We start from the raw sequence: 20,326 nt of genomic DNA, 5'->3' as shown, positions 1-20,326 counted from the left end.
TTTCTTTCGTCATCGCACCTGACAGGAGGATTAGCGTGTGTTAAGTAGCCCACTAACGATCGATGTAGCATCGGGGACGCCGATCGGCGCTCCGAGTGTATCAGCCGGGCGGGGACGGCGCTCACGATGCAGGAGCACAGGACGAACATTGCAGGTTCAAAACACCATGAGATAAAATAATTCTATTTGATTTGCCATTACAAGGCGTAAAAAATCATCTGCTAACGCCGATCTCCGTACCCAAACCCACAGCACCTCCCTGGGATAGCAAACTATTGTTGACAAATGACACGCGTAAAATCACTTCATTTCTTTCTACCCTTTGTCTTGGGCGCGGTTGACACGCTGGCTGCTCTTGAGGTTGAAGCCGAGGCAGTTTTACTGGCAGCCTTGGTCTGTTTGACTTGTTTAGCCTATAGAGAGATTAGTATGCCGAAACCTATTGGTGTTTCTCGAATCGAACTCACTGTAGCGCCATTCTTAGCCCGCTTCTTAGCAGGCTGGACCGCGTCATCGTTCTCCTCATCTTCATCCCGGTCCCGCCCACGGCCTTTACCCTCCCCATTGGCCTTACTCTCGGGCTCGAACTCCTTTGCGATGGTATTTAGAAGGGTGGTGCAGCGCCGACCGATCTCCACCGGGGTACGACTGAGGAAGAACCAGTCAAAGCGGAAGAGAGGCGAATCGCGAACCTCATCCCGGATTTTTTTCGTAGAGTCCATCTCCCTCGACGCCATACTTATCAAGCATAACGAGGAGGAAACGATCCTCTTCCTCGGTATAAACCTTTTTATTGGTTGTGGACACGGTGTAGTTGATTTTGAGCTGTTGCAGAGGCACGCGGTACATCTCCATCTTCTTGCGGAGCATCTTGCGCTGGTGATTCATTTTGCGCAGCTTTTCCTCGCCTTGGTCGATGACGCGAAGGTACTTCGGGTAATCCTGTATCTCGGTATACCGACGCCAGAAGACTTCCGCGTATTCTTCAATCTCATCTGGCTCTTTGCTATCGATCTCAGTCGCGATGCCAACGTAGTCAGTGCGTCCAAATTTGGCTGATCCGTTGACAAACTGTTGGAAGTCACGACGATTCCAGTGAGAGAATCCTTCTTCGGACATCTGAGCCTTCTCAGCCTGCTCCTCCTCGGTGAGAGGCTGGGCGTTATCGATCTCTTGTTGCTCCAGATCCCGTTCGGCTTCACGTTCACTTAGCTCTTCCTCTGGACCTTCAGGGAGCTGAGCCTTATACCCGATTTCCTTGTGGAAATACGCGGTCTCCTTCTCCTGCAACTCCTGCAGGCCTGGAGGGAAGAATTGCCAATCGTGTACGCTGATCTGCTTAGGTGCTCGGGGTACTTTGGGCTTCGTATCAGCAGTCCGGCCACCGGTCGCCAAGGCCTGACGGTAATATTTGTCGATTGAGTAGAACTGTTCCTTGCGTTCACGCTTGGCTGGGTTAATCCAGGTCATGCCGATATCTTTCTTTGGTGCAGTGAAATTCTGTCCGTTCCATTCGTATGCGCTCTCGGAGCTGAACTTTTGAAGATCATCAATGCCAAGCTTTTCGTACTTCTTGTTCAACTCGGCCGTTCTCGTCTCACCCTTCGCCAAGATAGCCTCAATATCATCAGAGAGTTCATCTGGCTTGCCAGAATCATCGTCCTTGTTATTGAATACATTGGCAGCACCATGCTGGATCATTCCAAGAAGATCGTCTTTTGAAGCAGCCTTGTTCGACTGCTGAGCGCGACCTTGTTGAATGACGAGCTGATCAAGACGCAGTTTTTGCGCGGCGCGTTCAAGAACCTTTTCTTCAATGGCATTCTCAGTAACGAAACGGAAGACCTTGACCTGCTTGGTTTGACCAATTCGGTGTGCACGGTCCATGGCCTGAAGATCAGCTTGGGGGTTCCAATCACTGTCAAAAAGAACGACAATGTCGGCACTGGTAAGATTAATACCCAAGCCACCTGCTCGAGTAGTGAGTAGGAAAATGAACTTGTCGGAGCCAGGCTTGTTGTAGTCATCAATAGCAGCGATGCGATCCTCGTGGGCCGTTGTCCCATCGATGCGGCAATAGTTGAAATCTCGGAACACACAGTAATCTTCCAAAATATCCAGAACACGACTCATCTGAGAGAAAATGAGAACTCGACTGCCATCAACCTGCATGCGTTTCAGCAGCTTGTCCAAGATGGCCATCTTGCCAGAGTTAAACACAAGATGTTCATCGGTTGTGTACGGCGGGCCAGGCTCGGCTCCCTCAAAGAGATACGGATGGTTGCAGCACTTCCGCAGTTGCATGACAATGTTCAGCAGACGAGTCTTGGATTCGCGCTTGCCTGCCGCACCGTTCACGGCGTCAATGTCCTTCTCTAGGATCTTCTGGTACCATTTAACTTGCATGTCGGACATTGGCACGTAAAGATTCATTTCCTTTTTCGGCAAAAGACTCTTCTCCACATCACTCTTGACACGTCGCAGTAAGAAAGGACGGAGGACACGATGAAGCTGTTGGACGACAGTATCCTGGTCAGAACCCTGGGTTGAGAACCATTGATCAAATGCCTCCGAGTCACCGAAGACATCAGGGAGTAAGAAGTTGAGCAGGGCCCACAATTCATGCAAGTTGTTTTGCAAAGGGGTACCGGTGATCAAAAGACGATTGCGAGAGTTGAACAGACGGATGATTTGGGATAGCGATGACTCCTCGTTCTTGATACGGTGAGCCTCATCAATAATGATGTACTCCCATGGCAACTTCTTTAGAGCTGATTTCTCCCGGAGAATCATTTCGTAGCTGGTAATGCAAACGTCAAAACTTTCGTCGGCCAAACGCTCGGTAATGATGCGTTGCCGCTCCTCCTTGTCACCGTGGAGAACCAAAACGTCGATGTCGGGTGTCCACCTAGCGAACTCTCGCTTCCAATTGTCTAGGGTCGATTTGGGCACAGTGATAAGGTGAGGGCCAGTGATGTTACAAACGTATCTTAGGTACCCCAAAAACGAGATGGTTTGCAGGGTCTTTCCAAGACCCATTTCATCAGCCAGTATACCGGAAATACCGTTCTCGTGCAGCGAGACAAGCCAATTCAAGCCTGCGATCTGATAATCACGAAGTTGGCCGTGAATAAAGGCGGGAGACTCCCGGAAAACCGTCGTTGTCTCACCCCCTCCACGCTCGTCCTGAAGAAGTTCGGCGTCCTCTTCTTGCTCGGTTCTACGACGCCTATCGCCACCTGCGCCACCTGAACGTGCAGACCCCTTGCGAGCCTTGGCTTCCTTTTCCGCATTTTGTCGGTCAATCTCAGCCATGATCTCCTTGATTTGCGGGTTCGGGTTGGTCTCAATGAAGTGGCGGAAGAGGTCGGTTAGGCCCAAAAGGTATCGGAATCGGCGAATTGAATCATCCTCCTATTAAGATAATGGGCGATCAATACTCATTCACGAGGACCAGGGGATCCCAAAGGCCCTGCGGGACATACCTTCGACTCATCCAGGCGACCATGCTTCTTGCCCAGAATGCTCTTTCGAAGTTGAGTAGCCTCAGAGCGGCGTCTTCGTCCATCCTCTAGAGCGTCGCCCGCAACGCTACTCGCTGTTGTATTGGGGTTGGTATCGGAATCCTATTGGGCCATGTCGTTAGTTCGTGCGTGCGCGATAGTCAGGGAAGTCTTGAGAGGGTTTACCGTATAGTCTGGGGTGTCTTGGTGACTCTGGACGAGAAAATGAGGTTAGAAGAGGCACGAAGGAAGAGATTATCTGTCAAACAGGAACTCAAAAAGGGAATGCGACAATTGCAGTAAGGGTGGGATGGACAAGACAGAGGCACGTACTGTTAGAGCGTCCACGGGAACCGATGGGATAACGTCGTCATTTGCGTCAGTCATAGGGGTATCCGCCTGGGAAGGGGACCCTGTGGCGGCGGGTGCCATATTAGTATATGCCGTGCGCGCTTTGCGCAAAGTGTCGATGGAGATACGTCTGAATTCACTTTTGAGCGTGTAGCTCGTGTAAAAAGCCTCGAAGCTGGACGACCTTAACCGGACAAGGTAGTAGAAGAATTGAGGTTGACAAGAATAATACACGCGTGTTGAAATCAAAAACTGCGGATGGTAAAGGACCGCAATGAGAAGGCGGGTCGATTGAAGGTTGGTGGAAGCAGAAGCAGAAGCAGAAGCGCAAGCGCACGAGAAGTCGCGCCGAAGAATAAGGAAGGCGCGGCCAAGCACCCGTCACGCGCTGATTGGCTCGAACATTAGCTCAGCATCGGCACTTCGGAAGCTGAGTTTCCCCGGAATCGGTGAATATTGGCAGAATCCGGCAGAATCGAAAGAAGTGGGGTCACGTTACCGGGCCAGTGAGAAAATCGGTCTGTGCATAGGAGCGGCGAAGGATCACCTGCAGCCATCGGGTACTCGCTTCTAGTTCCCCAAGAGTCACTACCTCACACTCTTGCGATCACTCGCTCTGGGCCAACTTGCTGTTGCTATCCGGAGGATTTTCTTACGTTCTTTTCACCAAGATCGGCACGTATAATTCTTTGGTTTCTACGTGGTCTGGCTTTGTTTGAGTCCCATACTCGTGCAAAAAATTATTTAGCCTTTGACTGGCCGCCCAAACACTCTTGGTCAGATCAGGACAACGAAAGCTACGACAGCTCCTTTCCTCGATATACGAACTTCTCTCGGCGTCTCTCGTCCGATTTCCTCACCATGGATTCTATGAGATCGTTGAACACCTCCCTGCCGAGCTCCACACCCCGCCCTCAGCCTCCAGAGCAACTCCTCCAGTCTTTCAAGGCTGCTGCTTTGTCTGTCACAAATCTTTATAAGAATGCAGTGTGTGAACAAGCACAAGCGAAACAAGCGGGGTATCAAGAGGCCATAGAGGATCTACTACACTTCCTCGACCGCGAGAACCTCGGCCTCGACGATGGTGAGGGGTGGAAGGTCCGACAATGGGCAACCGAGAAGTGTGATGGAACATCGTCCCAAACAGGTGATGAGGACGAGCGAGGCGACAGCAACGACAAGCGTGATCGAAGCTCAACGCCCACAGCTGCCCGCAAAGAACCTCCGACACCTGAACCTCCCACCCGACAGCCGCCCACCTCCGCACCTCCTTCAACCCCTCGCCCGGAAACCACAGCCGCTACGCCTCAACCCCAACCCCAGCCTCAGGAGCCCATCAACACCTCTCCTGCCGTTTTTACCTTCACAGCTGGCCCGACATTCCCACAATACCAAGACCTCGATATGGACACCCTCTCGTCAGACAACTCTACCCCGCCCTCACAGGATGGCGCGCCTGTCAGTTTATCTTTGATGCCACGCAACTCCCGCCAATCCCATCGCCACAACAATTTACCCCGAGCGAATGCACGATCAACTACAAGAGAGTCGCCTGCTACTCTGGGCTCAAAGCGAAAATTTACATTCCCGGATTTTTTCGACTTGTCTGGAATGGCAAATGGGAAAGATACGTTCGGTGGGGGGAAACGTGGACGGTTTAATTAAAGCTGCCCACTGGTCTATACGACGTTGATGAAGTGACGAATATTCCGTTCCGATTGTCACGAAACGGTTGGGTAGATTCCGGGTGCTTTTATCAGGTGCACACTAGGGAGGAGAATTCTTGCATATGATTTCGTTGCATTGTCCGGGTTTCCTTGGTTTTTTTTTCCTTTCTCTTTTTCCATTTCATTCTTTCCTTCCTTGTCTTCTTTTTTTTCTCCCCCGTTTCGATGCATTCTTCTTGCCATACCTATTGGATCTCGTTATGCAGCATATAGAGGATTGGTGGAGATACCCGTATGGCAGCTATCATTAGCTTGTGATAGTATAACAAATACATATAGTACAATTCCAAAGAGAAGTTCTTCCTGTTCTTTCATAATTAGACAGTCGTCTCCACTTTTGAGTCTCAAGCAGCTCATCATGGTGTCATCTTTGTGGTTGTCGTCCGCGATTGATTCCGATGCATGGGATGCCCCGAGTCGAGATATGGCATTATCAGTTGAAGGCTCGCCAGACTCCTGCGCCAATCAAACTAGCAGATATCGTGGCGATTCCCAGTCGACGTGATCCCATTTTGTATTTAGTTGCGCTCTGCATGATCATTTTTTCCTGCTGCCGGAGATTGTTCATGCCGGTATAGTAGCTGTAGACACCGAGGCCGATGAATGCGCCAGAGCCTAATATAACAGTATCAGTTACTTTGTCCAATGACGTATGATTTTGTTCTTGGTATATTCTAGAACAACAGAGAGAGACGTACCCATCACTTTGCAAGACATGCAATCTTCATATTTGTCCTCCGCAAGCGCTTGTTTGGCATCACTAGGCTGGACATCCCAGGGGCGATTATCAGGTGGAGCCATTTCTAGTGGTCACAAAAGTTCCAGAAAAAGCTAGGATAAAAGGAGCAATAATTTCTTCCCAAACCAAGAACCTGAAAGCCGATAGAAATTCACAGGAACTCCGCGCGCCGCGCTACGCCAAGAGTAAATAAGGCGGGGATACGCGGCAGAATCGACAGCTTGACATCAGCTATACACTTCAGTGCCGTTTGGTCTAGACAACAGTCACCATGAGCGGCGAGATCGATGCCGTCTACGTATATGACGAGCACAAGTATGTCACACAATAAACCCAGCCGGGAAGAACTATACTAACCGACGCAGTGCCCCTCTGGTCGAACATGTCTACAGATCGCGCCCGCCCTCCGCCGCGGCTATCCTGCCCCTCTACCTAGCCCACGCCGCCCCCGCCATCCTTGCTGTATCTCCCCGGTACTACTCCCCCCCGTGACATTGTTTTCAATAGTTCAATCGAATCTATTGTTTCTGGCTGTGACCGAGGTGGATACGGAACCTCTTCTGGTGTTGGAGTTTCTGCACCGCGTCGTGGATGTTCTTGAGGACTTCGTCGGCGCCCCGCTGCTTTCAACGAAGATCCAGGCCAATTACGATGTGGTCGCTCAACTTCTCCATGAGATGTGCGATGCAGGCATAGTGTCTAACACCGAGCTCAATGCCCTGCAAGAAGTTGTTGAGGTACCCGGGTGGATGGGGAAGCTACTCGGGGGAATCAGTGTGCCCGGGTAAGTGGTTCACCTCGGGCTTGAATTCAAGGTGTCATTACTGATTCTTTTCGGGATTGTTTCTTAGAACAAGCACGCCCAATCTGGCAGCGAACAATCCTCTGAAGCAGTCGTTGGCAGCGGCGAACGTATCTCAAGGCCCTGCGATTCCCTGGCGACGACCTGGCGTACGCCACACATCAAACGAGCTCTATGTCGACATCATTGAATCCCTCTCCGTGACCATGGCACCGTCTGGACGGTTACTTTCCGCATTGGTCTCCGGGACCATTGCATTCACCGCGAAGATATCGGGAGTGCCAGACCTGCACCTTTCATTATCAGCCCCAGGCGGCCAACAGGCACTTGCTCGCAAGATCGAACTGCCAGTATTCCATCCCTGTGTTCGACTGGCTCGTTGGCGGGAACGGCCAGGGGAACTTAGCTTCGTGCCACCAGATGGCCGGTTCATCTTGGCCGGATACGAGGTTGACCTTCTCCCAATCGACCCAGATCTTGATCAAGCACCAAGCCACATGGAGAAACTTTTCCTGCCCGCGATAGTTGATATTAGAAAATCACTAGGGTCAACTGGGTCTGACTTTGAAGTTCGACTGACTCTGAATACAAACTTCCCCGGCCAAACCTCGTCGGCACGCCCGGCTGCTTCACGCAGTGGTTCTGGGGCATCGACACCCTCTTTCCTTGGCGGAGGTGGAAATTCAACGGGGCCTGTCTTGGAAGAACTTGTTGTGAGCGTACCTATTTCCAAATCCGTGCGGCACATCACAGATATGCAAGCTAGTCGTGGGGACGCGCAATACTCCCCGAGCACCGGCTTACTGGAATGGAGAGTTCCGACCGGCAAAGACGCCGGCTCTATATCAGGCACTGCAACTCTGCGTTGCACTGTTGCAGGATATCCCTCGGTTGATGAGGAGTTAGAAGATGGTCTCGAAGATGCCGACGAGGAAGCCAATGCGAATCTTCTTCAGGGTTATTATGAAGCCCCTACTTCTTACAATGACCCATCAGCAAGCAAGCCCAGGAAGATTCGGGATCCTTCGAAACCAAAGAAGAAAAAGAAGAAGTCAGCTAAGAAATCTTCCAAGGCTGCCGCCGCATTGGCTGAAGAAGCCGGTGATGTACCAGCGGAGGACTTGATGGAACCATCGACGAAAACCAAAACACCTTCTCCGAACCACTCCAAACCTCACACCCCAGTTCCGCAATCCCAATCCCTCCCACCATCCTCCTCCTCACTCCCTACATTCTTTACACCTTCCAGCACACCCCGACTGACATCTCGCCGGACAAAGGCTCAAATTAATGCCAGCCTCATGCCGAACTCCGCCTCGATCTCGTTCTCGGTGCAAGGATGGCTTCCCTCTGGGATCAAAGTGGACAGTCTGAACATCGACCAACGAAGGAGTCGTGGTCTTGGAGAGAGCGTGAAACCATACAAGGGTGTCAAGTACCTATGTGTGAGCAAGCGTGGCGTTGAGCGGCGATGTTAATTGGATATAACTTTCCGGTGGTTAAAGGACTGCATGAGTGACGACATAGCGTTCAAAAATCTATTTCAAAAATATGACAATTATTCATACCCTGCATTGACAGAAAGCCGGCTCCAAGTGATAAAGATTAAGCCCTAGGAACTTGAAGGCAGTGGCAATAAAAGTTCAAAATCATCTAATAGTTAGCAACACTACTACTAGTATCAACCTTCGACTCGATCAAAGCTCCACGACCGAAGTCGAACCTTAGTGTGGTTGTCATCATTCATGTACTATCTAATCGCTCTAGGGCTCCAGGACTGCAATGCCTGAGAAACCCCAAGACTATGCTTCCTCGGTCGCATCTAATATCTTTTCGTGGCGCTTCCCTGATACCCTTTCCGGGACGATTTCTCGAAGCGCTACGGAAGTCATTGGTCCACACTGGTTCTTGATGCGCCAAGTATGCCAGGAAATATCTACTATGTAATTTGCAGTTTCATGGCCCCGAGAAGCAGCGCTTTCAACGATCTTGATGCACCAAGAAAACTTTTCCAGGTTTTCGAAGTTGGTGTAAATCTGAGAAGCCGCGCACAAGGGGAACATGGTCATGTGATATCCTGCAACCTTCATATTATCTCGCGTGCAGTAACGCATGGTACGACATATCTCATCTGCACACTGACTAGCTTCCAAATACTCCTCATTTTGTAGCGGATCAAGAGCCTTTTTGAGGATATCGGCAGGAATGTTACTTTTAGGATGCGCGTAGACGAGTTTCTTGGCATGGAAGATCGATGGGTAGAGGAGACACGGTCCTGCCCAGTAATGAAGATGCAGCAAGATGTAGTCGAAATTCCGGAAGCTTAACGGAGTCCCGAATAAACGTTCAGCGTCGGGCGTGTCTGAACTGAGAAATTCGCCAGGAGGATCTGTGGTAATTCCATCTGCCAATCGATGGTTTACATACCACACGAAAAATCGTTTCTTCGTTCGCAGACAGTGCTGTAATAGATCCTGGCACGCATCATAGTCGGATGGATCGATGGACTGCAGCTTTGTCACAATAGGGGATAGTTCTGCAAATATTCCCAGTAATTCGCAAAAGGGGGTCCCGTCGGTAGTTTCTGTCAGGAATTTGTATTCATCCGGGAGCAGGCCTCTCGCAGATGATGATTGTATCTATAGACCGGTCACTTAGTATGCATCATCATTATCGAAGGGTAATTTGGTGGGCGAAGTAACGTACCATTCGCAATTTCTGATACCTTTGATATATAGGTCCGATAAGGGGATTGTTAACCGTTCTTTGATGATAATGCTTCATAATCGTGTTCAAGCCATTAATGTGTGCTAGCCACGACCCAAGGCCATTGGGGCAATAAGAACTCTTGGTGATAGGACCGATGTTAGCTTGGTTTTGCAAGGGCTCGAGGTTTGATTAAGCAATTGGAAGATGAAATCGATACCTCTATTTCTTGAAAAAGGACCGCGGTATACACAATATCCTCACTGAAAACATCTCGTGAGATCATGCTCGACATGTGTCGTATCGCGCCATTGTAAAGCTGGAGGCCATGTTTAGACATGCGGTCATCTTGGCGAGCTTTACCAATATAAAGACATGTGATCGCCGAAAGAGTCTTGTCAAGCATTTCGGTTTTATTCGGGAGCCCAGCAAAACCTTGCAGTAGATAATGCCACATATCGACATCCGACACGGCCATTTTTGTAGGAAAATAACCCTGAAGATATTCCGAAATGAACTGCTGACGAAACATTGGTCCGCTAGCCACGGGATTCATAGATGAAAAGTATTGTGCGCGAGGAATAGGCCCAACCGAGCCACTTGACTCTGGGTTCCCATCTGCTCCAGCAGCAGCAGCATAATGGACAAAAATGCCGTGTTTTTCGTACCCAAGGCACTGGATCCCACGTTTCATACAGCGATTACATTCTGGCTTCCCCTGGTCACACTGATTACAGAAGTACTATTAGCGTGGATAATGATTGAACCCCTTTGTTTGCCCCAACCTTGATTCTGCGTTTTTTGCAAGTCCAGCAACCTTTGGACTGCCAAGGAATGCCACCTCTCTTCACCATTCTCGCTAACTAGTTCACGTCAAGTAGATATGATTAGGCGAGTCGGCACGACACGGATATTATAAGGCTGAGGTGATGTCCGATTGCAGAAATGAGGGGGGCCTCCTCTGTGCTAAAGTTGGGGGCTGAATTTTAGTGTGGTCATGTCTTAACTCAGGCTCGGCGCCCAATGACGTTGCCTCATCACATCGCACCGGTCGCACAGTCAAGAAAAATCATTGTTTAAACTTGAACATCTGTCAAAGCCCAGTCATACTGTGCACATTTACGCCGGCTTCGAACAAGTATTTTTTCTAAATACCAAAGAGATTTGCGGATACGGGATTATCGAGCTTTTTTAAGCTCGAGCCACTGGTATCCACTGACCAAATAAACTACACCCACTTGGGCAGCACTCGCTAGGAAACCATCATGATATCTTGGTCTATAGCATCAATGTGGAAAGTAATGATGAAGAAAATCAGTCCACGTTTATTTATCGGTGTTGATAGAGCCAAAGTTCTGCAAGAAGAACAGCACCAACTAGAAAGTCCGAATGAAAGAATCCGAGCGCTGTCCAACTGCTAGAAACAGTGGAATGGGGCTTCCAGGATCAGGACTATCACGATACCAGCTGCATTCTAGTTGATTCTGACTCACTCTGGCTTATACAAGAAATTCTCTTCTTTTCTTTTTGATTAGGATATCCATCCGCAGAAATCCACTCCATGCGGACCTCGAGAGGTCTTGGCATATTTGACTCGAAGGGGATATTCCTCAGCGTCATAGAATCATAGACCAGGAAAATAAATTCCGCTAAGCTAAGATCCTTCAAAGATAATCTTCTTTTAAACTTAGCATGTGAATCTAGATTCAGACGGGCATACAATCTTATCGCCGGTTTAAGCCCCCGCCAAGAAAATATGAGATTCATCATCGCGCCCAAGGAAGGTCCTACCTAACGTGATATGTACTAGTACGTAGTAGGCAATATCTGTAAATTGTAATCAAATTTTTACTCGTCCATCAGACTGAGCGGGTCTAATTTGGCAATCATCTATGGAGAGTTCGCTCGTATTGGTGGGGGACTTTCGCGCTCTCGGCCTCTGGAGCATAACGTTAGTCGTTTGTCATCCTATAGGGCTGCTCGGAGTCGGGCAAATTCTCGTCAACATAATATCGGGAGCCAATGACAGCTCTGGAAAAAAAACGCCATTGATGGGAAGAGTCGTGGAAACCCTGGGAAGAGCCCCCGATGATTCATAATCTGAAGGATATCGACGGATTCTCATTGGTCACATTGGAATATGTAAGAAATTTCCTAAGAAGTTGCTCTCTCAGCCACGGATTTATAATACTAGTAGCTCTTCGGTTTCGGACTTAGTCGTTATTTGAGGCTTAACGCAGAAACATAACGAAATGATGTAGAAAAAAATCATCATTTCCAGACATATATAGACTATGAAGATACCTCAGTGGCTTTTCTATTTCCAGATAACTTTCCCTTCCCATCAGATCGAAAGGATTCATAGTAGTCCATCCACGAGTGGATTTGTCAGTCAAAACCATCCCGCAGACCCACCTCGACGCAATCGATCCAATGACACTGGGAGCCTACATTCGAGATGCCCCCTTTGGGCAACTGGTTCGTCTCTTGACACATAACAAATACTTCCAATATCCAGAAGAGAAGCCCGATTTCAAGCTTCCCGAGCCATGGATTCAATTGATGAACGGCTCAGACGTGCAGGCAGATGAGAAGCCTGAAGAACAACCATCCCGCCCAAGTGCTAGCAGCGATGAAGAGACTGCCGTGCTCAGTCGCACTTCGACCCTCAGCACCACACCGTTTACAGAGGCTCGCCTGGAGGCGGAAGCGAGAGATGAAATCGAACGAGTCAAATCGATGCCTATAGTCCCTACACGAACGAAGGATGGAGCCGTTCTCGTTGATTGGTACTATACAGATGATGCGGAAAATCCGCATAACTGGTCTAATTCCAAGCGTGCCTGGATGACAACCCTAATCTGTCTATATACATTCGTTGTATATACGACCTCTGCCATCTATACCTCATCACTGCAAGGCGTTATGGAAGAATTCAATGTAAATTCTCTCGTGGGAACACTGGGCCTGTCTCTCTACGTTTTGGGATACGGCATTGGCCCACTGGTTTTCTCACCATTGAGTGAAATCCCCATCATTGGACGCAATCCAGTCTATGTAGTCACCATGTTCCTCTTCGTCATCATCTCCATCCCGACAGCATTTGTGGGCAATTTCCCTGGTCTCTTGGTTCTCCGTTTCCTCCAGGGTTTCTTCGGCTCTCCATGTCTTGCATCAGGGGGCGCTTCCATCGGCGACATGTACAGCCTCATCTCTCTGCCTTATGCCATGATGGCTTGGGTTTCAGCCGCCTACTGTGGACGTAAGTAAAAAAAAGCCCCTTCAACCTTGGATCCTGACTGATACTAACGATACGATAATAGCTGCCCTCGGACCCCTGCTTAGTGGTTTTGCTGTGCCAGTAAAGGGCTGGCGATGGTCTCTCTTCGAGTCAATCTGGGCCTCCGCCCCAATCTTCATCCTGATGCTCCTGTTCCTCCCCGAGACCAGCAGCGCAACGATCCTCCTCCGTCGCGCCCAGCGCCTCCGCAAAGTCTTCAACGACAACCGCCTGATGTCGCAATCAGAGATCGACCAGCGCAACATGCGTATTTCGGCCATTGCCATCGATGCCCTGGTCAAGCCCATGGAAATCACCATCAAGGATCCGGCCGTTCTCTTCGTTCAGATCTACACTGCCATTATCTACGGTATCTACTACTCCTTCTTCGAAGTCTTCCCCCTTGTCTACCCCGTCGATTACGGTATGAACCTGGGCGAGGTCGGTCTCGTCTTCCTGTGCATTCTCGTCTCCTGCATTCTTGCAGTCACCATCTATGGTCTCTACATATATCTCTGGATGAATCCCCGCATTGCGCGCCTCGGTTTCCCGCCCCAAGAATACCGTCTTCTACCCGCGCTCCCGGCCTCGTTTGGTCCGACAATTGGCCTATTCATTTTCGCTTGGACGGCACGAGCCTCGATTCATTGGATCGTTCCCACGATTGGAATCACTATCTATGGAGCAACTGTATTCATCGTCATGCAGTGTGTCTTCCTTTACATCCCGCTCACCTACCCATGTACGCAGCGAGTCTGTTTGCGGCGAATGATTTCTTCCGCAGTGCGCTCGCCTGTGGTAGTGTTCTCTTTGCTCATCCACTATTTGGCAACTTGGGTGTTGCGAAGGGTGTCAGTCTTCTGGGTGGATTGAGTGTTATCGGTATCATTGGAATCTGGCTGCTTTACTTCTACGGTGCTCGACTTCGGGCTCTGAGTAAGTTTGCTATCTCGGAATAAATTCGGCATATATGTGCACTGTGCACGTTCTTTCATGTGCTAGTATTGCTAAATATTGGCAATCTATGGTTCGGAGTACGGAGTATGTACTCTTTTGATTATTATTTAATTTTAATTCGGCTGGTTCAATTTGGAGGGGCGGCGATCATGTTGAAAGAGGCATGTGGATTCAACGCCAGACGCTTAGATGGCCTTATGGGTTTATGATCAGCAATTAATTTGAGGCTAAATTCCTAGTTACACAATCAAATGATTTCAAAAAGATCCACTTTCCCCTCCCAATTTTGGCTCAATTTCCAGTCTCACAGCTTCGAGGTGCGGCGTTCCAGAACTTGGAGAATGAAGTAGGCAACTACTATTGCGTTAGAAAGTGATCAAACTCAAAAAACCGTGTATGTAGATGAATATGAAAACCAGACAGAGGAGGTAAATTCATTAAAAGATTATGCACTTGGCTGTGTATGTGGTGGTTTCTCTTTCTGGAATCCAGATATGGCAGCGCAAAACAAGGGGTATAGGTATAAGAAAAGGAAAATGACATGTAGTCCGAGGTCAAACCCAGAGGGCACAAAACAAAACCAATACTATCAAACAGGGGTATACAAAGTTGTGGGTATTAAAATATTTTCAGTGACTGGTCAAGGCCTCGGGGGTCGGTGTAGGTAATGGAATCCAGGCTCATTTGTCCTCGTCTCACGAGAGAGAAACAATGGGGAGAATGAATCCGGGGTGAGAATGGAAAAAGGAGAGATCGCAAGGGAAGGTCTTTCACAAGTGAAGATCGTAGGCGTATAGATCATGAAGCAGATCAACAAAAAAGAAAAAGAGATTACTCACTGGCAGCAACGACTGCAGCACGACCGGCACCAGACTTCGCGCTTCCTCCACCAAGAGTGAGGAAATAGCGCAACCAGCCCAGGGTAACCTTCTTGCCGTCCCGGTCAAAGTCGGGGGCCAAGGCGCTGGCCGCCTTGAATTTGCTCAGCTTGCCAGCATAAGGCGGGTAACGAATGGACAGAATAGCCTCGAGCCAGCCAGGGCTGGATGTGATGGGGCGACGGTGCACCCAAACATCGAAACTGGAGCGGCCTCGGTAGGCACCGTAGCCACTCTCACCAACACCACCGAAGGGCAGGGTTGGCACGTGGAGGGCGGCGTCGTTGCAAGAGACGCCACCAGAGCGAGTGGAGCTCAAAACTAGAAATTTGTTAAATATAGGCTCGTTCAAAAAGTGGGTTGAAATAACTTACTCTTCGCAACATCGGCCTTGTTACCGAAGGGGTAGAGACCAAGCGGGGTGCTCTGGACGCCGTTGGCGAGGTTGATGGCCTCATCCAAGTTCTCAACGGGAAGGATAGGAATGAAAGGACCGAAACTTTCCTGGGTGCACAGGGAGTCGTCGACCGACTCAACCAGGACAACGGTAGGCTCAATGAAGAGCTCCTTCTCGTCCATGGTACCTCCCATAAGGATCTTGCCCTTGGTGCTATCCAGCATGCCCTTGAGACGCTGGAAAGCGGCAATATTAACGATGCGCGAGTAATCGGGGGATTCCTTGGCACCCTTGGGGTAGAACTCCTTATAGGCCTTCTTAAACTCCTCGACAACCCGGGACACGAGCGACTTGTCAACCAGCAGGTAGTTCTGGGAAGTACACACCTGACCGGCGTTCATAAGCTTACCCCACAGCATGCGACGTGCCACCAAGCGCGGGTCGGCATTTTTGGTGACAATGGCCGGGTTGATACCACCAAGCTCGAGAACAACGGGGGTCAGATGCGGGGCAGCAGCCTTCGCGATGATACGACCAACAGTCGCACCGCCGGTGAAGAAAATCTTATCCCATCGCTCGGCCAGCAGAGCCTGGGTCTCGGGAACTCCACCCTGGATAACGGGGTAGCAGGAGGGGTCGAGAGCGGCCTCACAGATCTTCTGCATGACAGCAGCACTGCGGGGCGCATTCTCACTGGGCTTGATGATAACGGTGTTTCCGGCGGCGATGGCGCCAATGACGGGGCCGAGAGTCAGTTGGAAGGGGAAGTTGAAGGCACTGGATTGGAATGACACTCGTCAGTTTGATGCGAACTCTCGCCGAGGGTGGTTTCAAGGTGTATATCTTCAACGTACCCAATAACTAGCACAGTACCGAGGGGGTCCTTTCTGATCTTGGGGTTCATGAACTTGAAGGAAAGTTCGATATCAGGAGCCTTCTCATCCTTGACCCATTTGTGAAGGTTGCGACTGGTGAAAACGATGTCGTTGAGGAGCCATCCGCTCTCCGCAATCTCGGCCTCAAAGCGTGGCTTGTGTAGATCTTGGGCGCATGCTTCGACGATCTCCTCCTCATGGTCCTTGATGCTAAAGCAATTGTCAGTAACCATCGAACTTTATTTCAGATTCCTTGCAGGCCGTTCCGCGAGTGATCGTGGGGTCAAGAGGGGGACTCACGCCCAGTAGAGTTTCCGCAACTGGACGAGGCGAAACTCGACATCGCGGGTCTTGTGCTCCAAGAATGCCTTACGGGCATTGGAGGCGCGCCCGGGGATATCCTCCAGGGGAGTAAACTGCAGTTCGGGAAGTTGTACGCCCATGGTGTGTGATGTGCAGGGGGGGAGAATTAAAAAGCAAACTCCTTACGTCAGGGGGGAGGGCGACCGAGGGAGTATTTAAGTGCAAGCTTCTCCGCATCCACATGCACTTCCTTCTCCGGGTACAGTTTGCTCTGCTCTCCACCGCGTCGTTCGGCTTATTGGCTTAGTCGATCCTTCTTTTTTGTTCCCACTCAGCTTACCTGGTTTTTTTTACATATCCATTTTTGGTATATCTTTACCTTTTATTTTTGTTGTCTCTTGCACAAAACAGTTACTATTCACCAGGGTTCTTGTCATACGATAGAGCTCCTCCTTAACAGGGGTTTGACAGTGAAGGGCTTCTCCACCCGCGGTACCGCGGCTTCACACGGACCCGCCAACGGATGACTGGCGCCGGGCACTTCTGCTTGTTCGGGCTAGTCTGCAGACCTTCCGTTGAATAATCAAAGGGTCTCGGCGGCATTAGGCCTCCGTAGAGTAATGGTAATCTTATGTTGGAATTCTAGAACTCTATTCATTCTACGAGTATTCATTCTATTGTGCCCAGGTTCATCAAAGCATCAAATTTACTCATGCATTATTTTCAACTAAATGCTACAGTAACTGGCAAGACATTGCCAGTGGGAATCAAATCAAGGCTGTTGGCAAACAAAATCCAAAAAAAAGAGGCATCAGGGGGTAAACAAAAAAAATGAACGAAAACGCCTCAAAATGATCCCGAGTGGGAATCCCCAAGCAGAGCAGATATACAAAACAGGGTGTCTCTCTATGGAGTATCCTGACTCAATCAGTTTTTGAACTGGTCCTCAGTCACACCCTTGCCCATGGCAGCAGTGCTACTCACACCACCAGAGACCATCTTGAGCAGGTTGTCGACATAGTTGGCACCACTCCATTTCTGGTGAGTGACAACATCAACGCCCTGCTCCATCTCGGGCTCCTGGACCAGCTCGCCGTAGGCACGCATGCCGTTCTTGGCATAAGCCTTGGCGAACTGGTGTGAGATGAGCGCGGTCGTGTGCAAACCGGCGAGGGTGATGAACTGCCAGCAGTATCCCAGCTCGCCGAGACGCTTGATGTAGGTCTCCTGCTCTTCACGGGGCATCGCCTTCTTCCAGTTGAACGAGGGCGACAGGTTGTAAGCGAGCCTGAAAGAAAAGAGATTGTTAGCATTCCTCAACGCTGATCCAGATTAAGCATGATAAAAAAAACTTACTTCTGCTCGGGCCACACAGCGTGCACGCCGTCAGCGAACTCCTTAGCCTGCTTGTAGTCAGGCAGCTTGCTCTCCATCCAGATGAGATCGGCGAAGGGAGCGTAGGCAATTGCGCGGTTGACAGCGCACTGGGTGCCGCCCTTGTAGCGGTAGAAGCCCTCGCGTGTACGGGGGAGAGTCCCAGTTCCAGAAGATATCAACACCGGTGATGCCCTTGGCAATGGCGCGGGCCTCGGTGTTGTTCTTGCCCTTGGCAGCCTTGAGGTACTGCTCGATCAGGCCTTGCTTGTTGCCAGAGACACCGGCATTGATGGTGTCAATGACAGCTTCCTCGAAAAGCTTGAGGCCAGCCTGGGCGGTCCATTGGTCCTCGATGGCTTGAAGTTGAGCACCGTTCTTGCCGGACTGCTCGGCGGCGACCATCAGGTCGTTCAGGGGTTGAAGGTTGGGATTGGTGGCACCGACGATGAATGCGTGATCGCGGTGGTCAATGGTAGAGGTGATCAAAGTGGCAGCCTCGGAGTCGGTACGAGCGATGGCCAAAAGATCGGAGCCTGATACTGATTAGCTTCTAAGCTCGCCCTGACGATATTACGCTCAAGTACTCACCCATGATATCGGCCTGGGCACGGATAGCAACCAGACGGTTGATGTGCTCGCTGATAGGAACCAGCACCTTACCGGCCATGTGGCCGCACTTCTTGGTACCAGGAGCCTGGTCCTCAATGTGAATACCAGCTGCGCCGCGCTCGACGAACAGCTTGGTGAGCTTCATGACGGCGGTCAGACCACCGTGACCGGTGTCAGCATCGGCAATGATGGGGCGCAGGTAGTCGACATTGGCAACCTTAGAGCGCTGGTCCTTGGGGGTGGTAATGCGCTCCTCGCGCTGTTTCCTGTCATGGAAGAGTTGTGCCATGAACAGTTGGTTGACCTTGCGAGGCACGGTGTCCTATAGATCTGGTTAGCATCCAGTTTTAACTGCCAGTATAACGCTCAAATGAGCACCCACCATCGGGTAGTCAGCCAGATCGGGAGAGGGCTCGTCTGTGGACGAAGCAGTTGAGGAGCTCTGCCAGCCAGAAACGTAGATGGTGTCGAGGAACTGGCACATCTGGGTGATCATTGTGGGCTCGAGGCAGCCATAGGTGTAGCTAGCTTGCTTGGTCTAGTTGACGAATAATTGAGTTAGTTCCCACTCTTCAACCAATGTGCGGGATGCTATAACATACCTGCCAGTTGTTCTCCAAGGTGCTCCAGAGCTTCTTGGCCTGGACAGCGGAAGGGTAGTCGACAGTCAGAGTGCCACGCTTCGCGACAATTTGTTCGGCGGTAAAAGGCCGCTTAGTGAAGCGCCATCGTGAGTCGCTCCACCAGTTCTTGACGGCCTGAACATCCTCCGCATACTTGCGGTCCTCATCTTCGTGGAGACCCATGGTGGATAATGTGGTATAGAATAGTATAAGAAGGAATCAAAGGGTATAAGGACACTTAAGTCAATCCAGTTATGTATATTCAAGTCCACCAGACAAGAAAAAAACGAAGAATAGAGGGGAGAGCTGACGCAAAGATAGAAAAGAAACTCAATCACAGGCCAGAAGGGAAACCCGGGGTACTTATTTAGTTTGCGAATGCGTCACAGAGTCGGTAAACGCTCGGCTCACCGGGTCAACGCTGAGCCCAGTGACATTGACAGCCTAGGCATTTCCGTAATATTTCCAGACAGCCAAACCCAATTCTCACGGGCGATGCTCCGAAAGGCGGAAGGCGGGTGGTGGTTCGGAAGAGAGGATCCAGACTCTGAGATCCTCGGCCTAATGGACCACCATAGCCGCCCTTGCCACCCCTTCGATTCTTCTACAACCTATGTTTCAGAAGTAAAAAACAATCGGTATCTCATGAGTCTATTGTCAGGATCTCTACTCTATAATTTAAATTCCTATTTTCCTTCGCTCAAGAACGCATTGACAGCCACGAACTTATCGGGACGGCGACTACTCTCGAAAATGACGTAAGGAGCCGGACATGTGGATTGATGGTACGTGACAATACATACCAGAAACTTTCACATGCGGATGCGACAAATCTTCACGAGCTTGAAAGACGAAACAGGGAGATAATCTAGGTCAGGGTTATCGCGTGACCTAGTAGTTCATGAAATACATGCCATCATAGCCTGATACAGCCATCCGATTATCTCTCCATATTCAGAGCTGAAGTGAGACGGTCGTCTAGAAAAAAAAGAAGATTTGGTGACTATTTGCCTCAGTCATCAATACCACCCGTTATGCCCCGGTATTCGGTACATCTCCACCGCAAAACACATCCTGGTCAGTCTGGGCATTCAATGAACACAACAGCTCAGTCTAATCGGGATGTGCATTTTCATGGCATTTTCATGGCATTTTCAATATTTCATATAATTAGAATAGATCTACCAAACTCACACTGC

General features: G+C 50.0%; 8 protein-coding genes across 8 annotated transcripts; 3 read left to right on the top strand and 5 right to left on the bottom strand.

The window, feature by feature from the left end:
* Positions 1–305: 305 nt before the first annotated feature.
* On the bottom strand, positions 306–3,935 carry N7509_006862 (uncharacterized protein; the record flags this gene model as incomplete). The annotated part of the gene is made up of 6 exons (XM_056631499.1): positions 306–413; positions 468–738; positions 806–3,414; positions 3,486–3,626; positions 3,690–3,716; positions 3,837–3,935. 6 exons carry the CDS (start codon positions 3,933–3,935, stop codon positions 306–308), a joined length of 3,255 nt encoding a protein of 1,084 aa, XP_056487050.1.
* A 780-nt stretch (positions 3,936–4,715) lies between these two features.
* On the top strand, positions 4,716–5,519 carry N7509_006861 (uncharacterized protein; the record flags this gene model as incomplete). Its single annotated transcript, XM_056631498.1, has 1 exon — positions 4,716–5,519. The coding sequence occupies one exon, from the start codon at positions 4,716–4,718 to the stop codon at positions 5,517–5,519; it is 804 nt and encodes a 267-aa protein (XP_056487049.1).
* Positions 5,520–6,014: 495 nt separating this feature from the next.
* N7509_006860 (uncharacterized protein) lies at positions 6,015–6,382 on the bottom strand (the record flags this gene model as incomplete). The annotated part of the gene is made up of 2 exons (XM_056631497.1): positions 6,015–6,196; positions 6,280–6,382. 2 exons carry the CDS (start codon positions 6,380–6,382, stop codon positions 6,015–6,017), a joined length of 285 nt encoding a protein of 94 aa, XP_056487048.1.
* Positions 6,383–6,591: 209 nt separating this feature from the next.
* Positions 6,592–8,600, top strand: N7509_006859 (putative AP-3 adaptor complex subunit mu; the record flags this gene model as incomplete). The annotated part of the gene is made up of 4 exons (XM_056631496.1): positions 6,592–6,635; positions 6,686–6,782; positions 6,863–7,104; positions 7,172–8,600. 4 exons carry the CDS (start codon positions 6,592–6,594, stop codon positions 8,598–8,600), a joined length of 1,812 nt encoding a protein of 603 aa, XP_056487047.1.
* A 324-nt stretch (positions 8,601–8,924) lies between these two features.
* Positions 8,925–10,682, bottom strand: N7509_006858 (Zn(II)2Cys6 transcription factor domain-containing protein; the record flags this gene model as incomplete). Its single annotated transcript, XM_056631495.1, has 4 exons — positions 8,925–9,761; positions 9,829–10,008; positions 10,049–10,570; positions 10,596–10,682. 4 exons carry the CDS (start codon positions 10,680–10,682, stop codon positions 8,925–8,927), a joined length of 1,626 nt encoding a protein of 541 aa, XP_056487046.1.
* Positions 10,683–12,261: 1,579 nt separating this feature from the next.
* On the top strand, positions 12,262–13,981 carry N7509_006857 (major facilitator superfamily domain-containing protein; the record flags this gene model as incomplete). Its single annotated transcript, XM_056631494.1, has 2 exons — positions 12,262–13,090; positions 13,152–13,981. The coding sequence occupies 2 exons, from the start codon at positions 12,262–12,264 to the stop codon at positions 13,979–13,981; spliced, it is 1,659 nt and encodes a 552-aa protein (XP_056487045.1).
* A 915-nt stretch (positions 13,982–14,896) lies between these two features.
* Positions 14,897–16,658, bottom strand: N7509_006856 (hexadecenal dehydrogenase; the record flags this gene model as incomplete). The annotated part of the gene is made up of 4 exons (XM_056631493.1): positions 14,897–15,264; positions 15,318–16,117; positions 16,195–16,425; positions 16,516–16,658. The coding sequence occupies 4 exons, from the start codon at positions 16,656–16,658 to the stop codon at positions 14,897–14,899; spliced, it is 1,542 nt and encodes a 513-aa protein (XP_056487044.1).
* A 787-nt stretch (positions 16,659–17,445) lies between these two features.
* On the bottom strand, positions 17,446–19,310 carry N7509_006855 (isocitrate lyase 1; the record flags this gene model as incomplete). Its single annotated transcript, XM_056631492.1, has 6 exons — positions 17,446–17,806; positions 17,875–18,014; positions 18,076–18,428; positions 18,484–18,826; positions 18,887–19,042; positions 19,107–19,310. The coding sequence occupies 6 exons, from the start codon at positions 19,308–19,310 to the stop codon at positions 17,446–17,448; spliced, it is 1,557 nt and encodes a 518-aa protein (XP_056487043.1).
* Between the last annotated feature and the right edge of the window lie 1,016 nt (positions 19,311–20,326).

The sequence above is a fragment of the Penicillium cosmopolitanum genome (assembly GCF_028827165.1).
Source record: "Penicillium cosmopolitanum strain IBT 29677 chromosome Unknown utg000008l:1.0-4398992.0:1.0-4402845.0, whole genome shotgun sequence".
NCBI classification, from domain to species: Eukaryota; Fungi; Ascomycota; class Eurotiomycetes; order Eurotiales; family Aspergillaceae; genus Penicillium; species Penicillium cosmopolitanum.
This window is presented reverse-complemented; position numbering and strand designations above follow the sequence as displayed.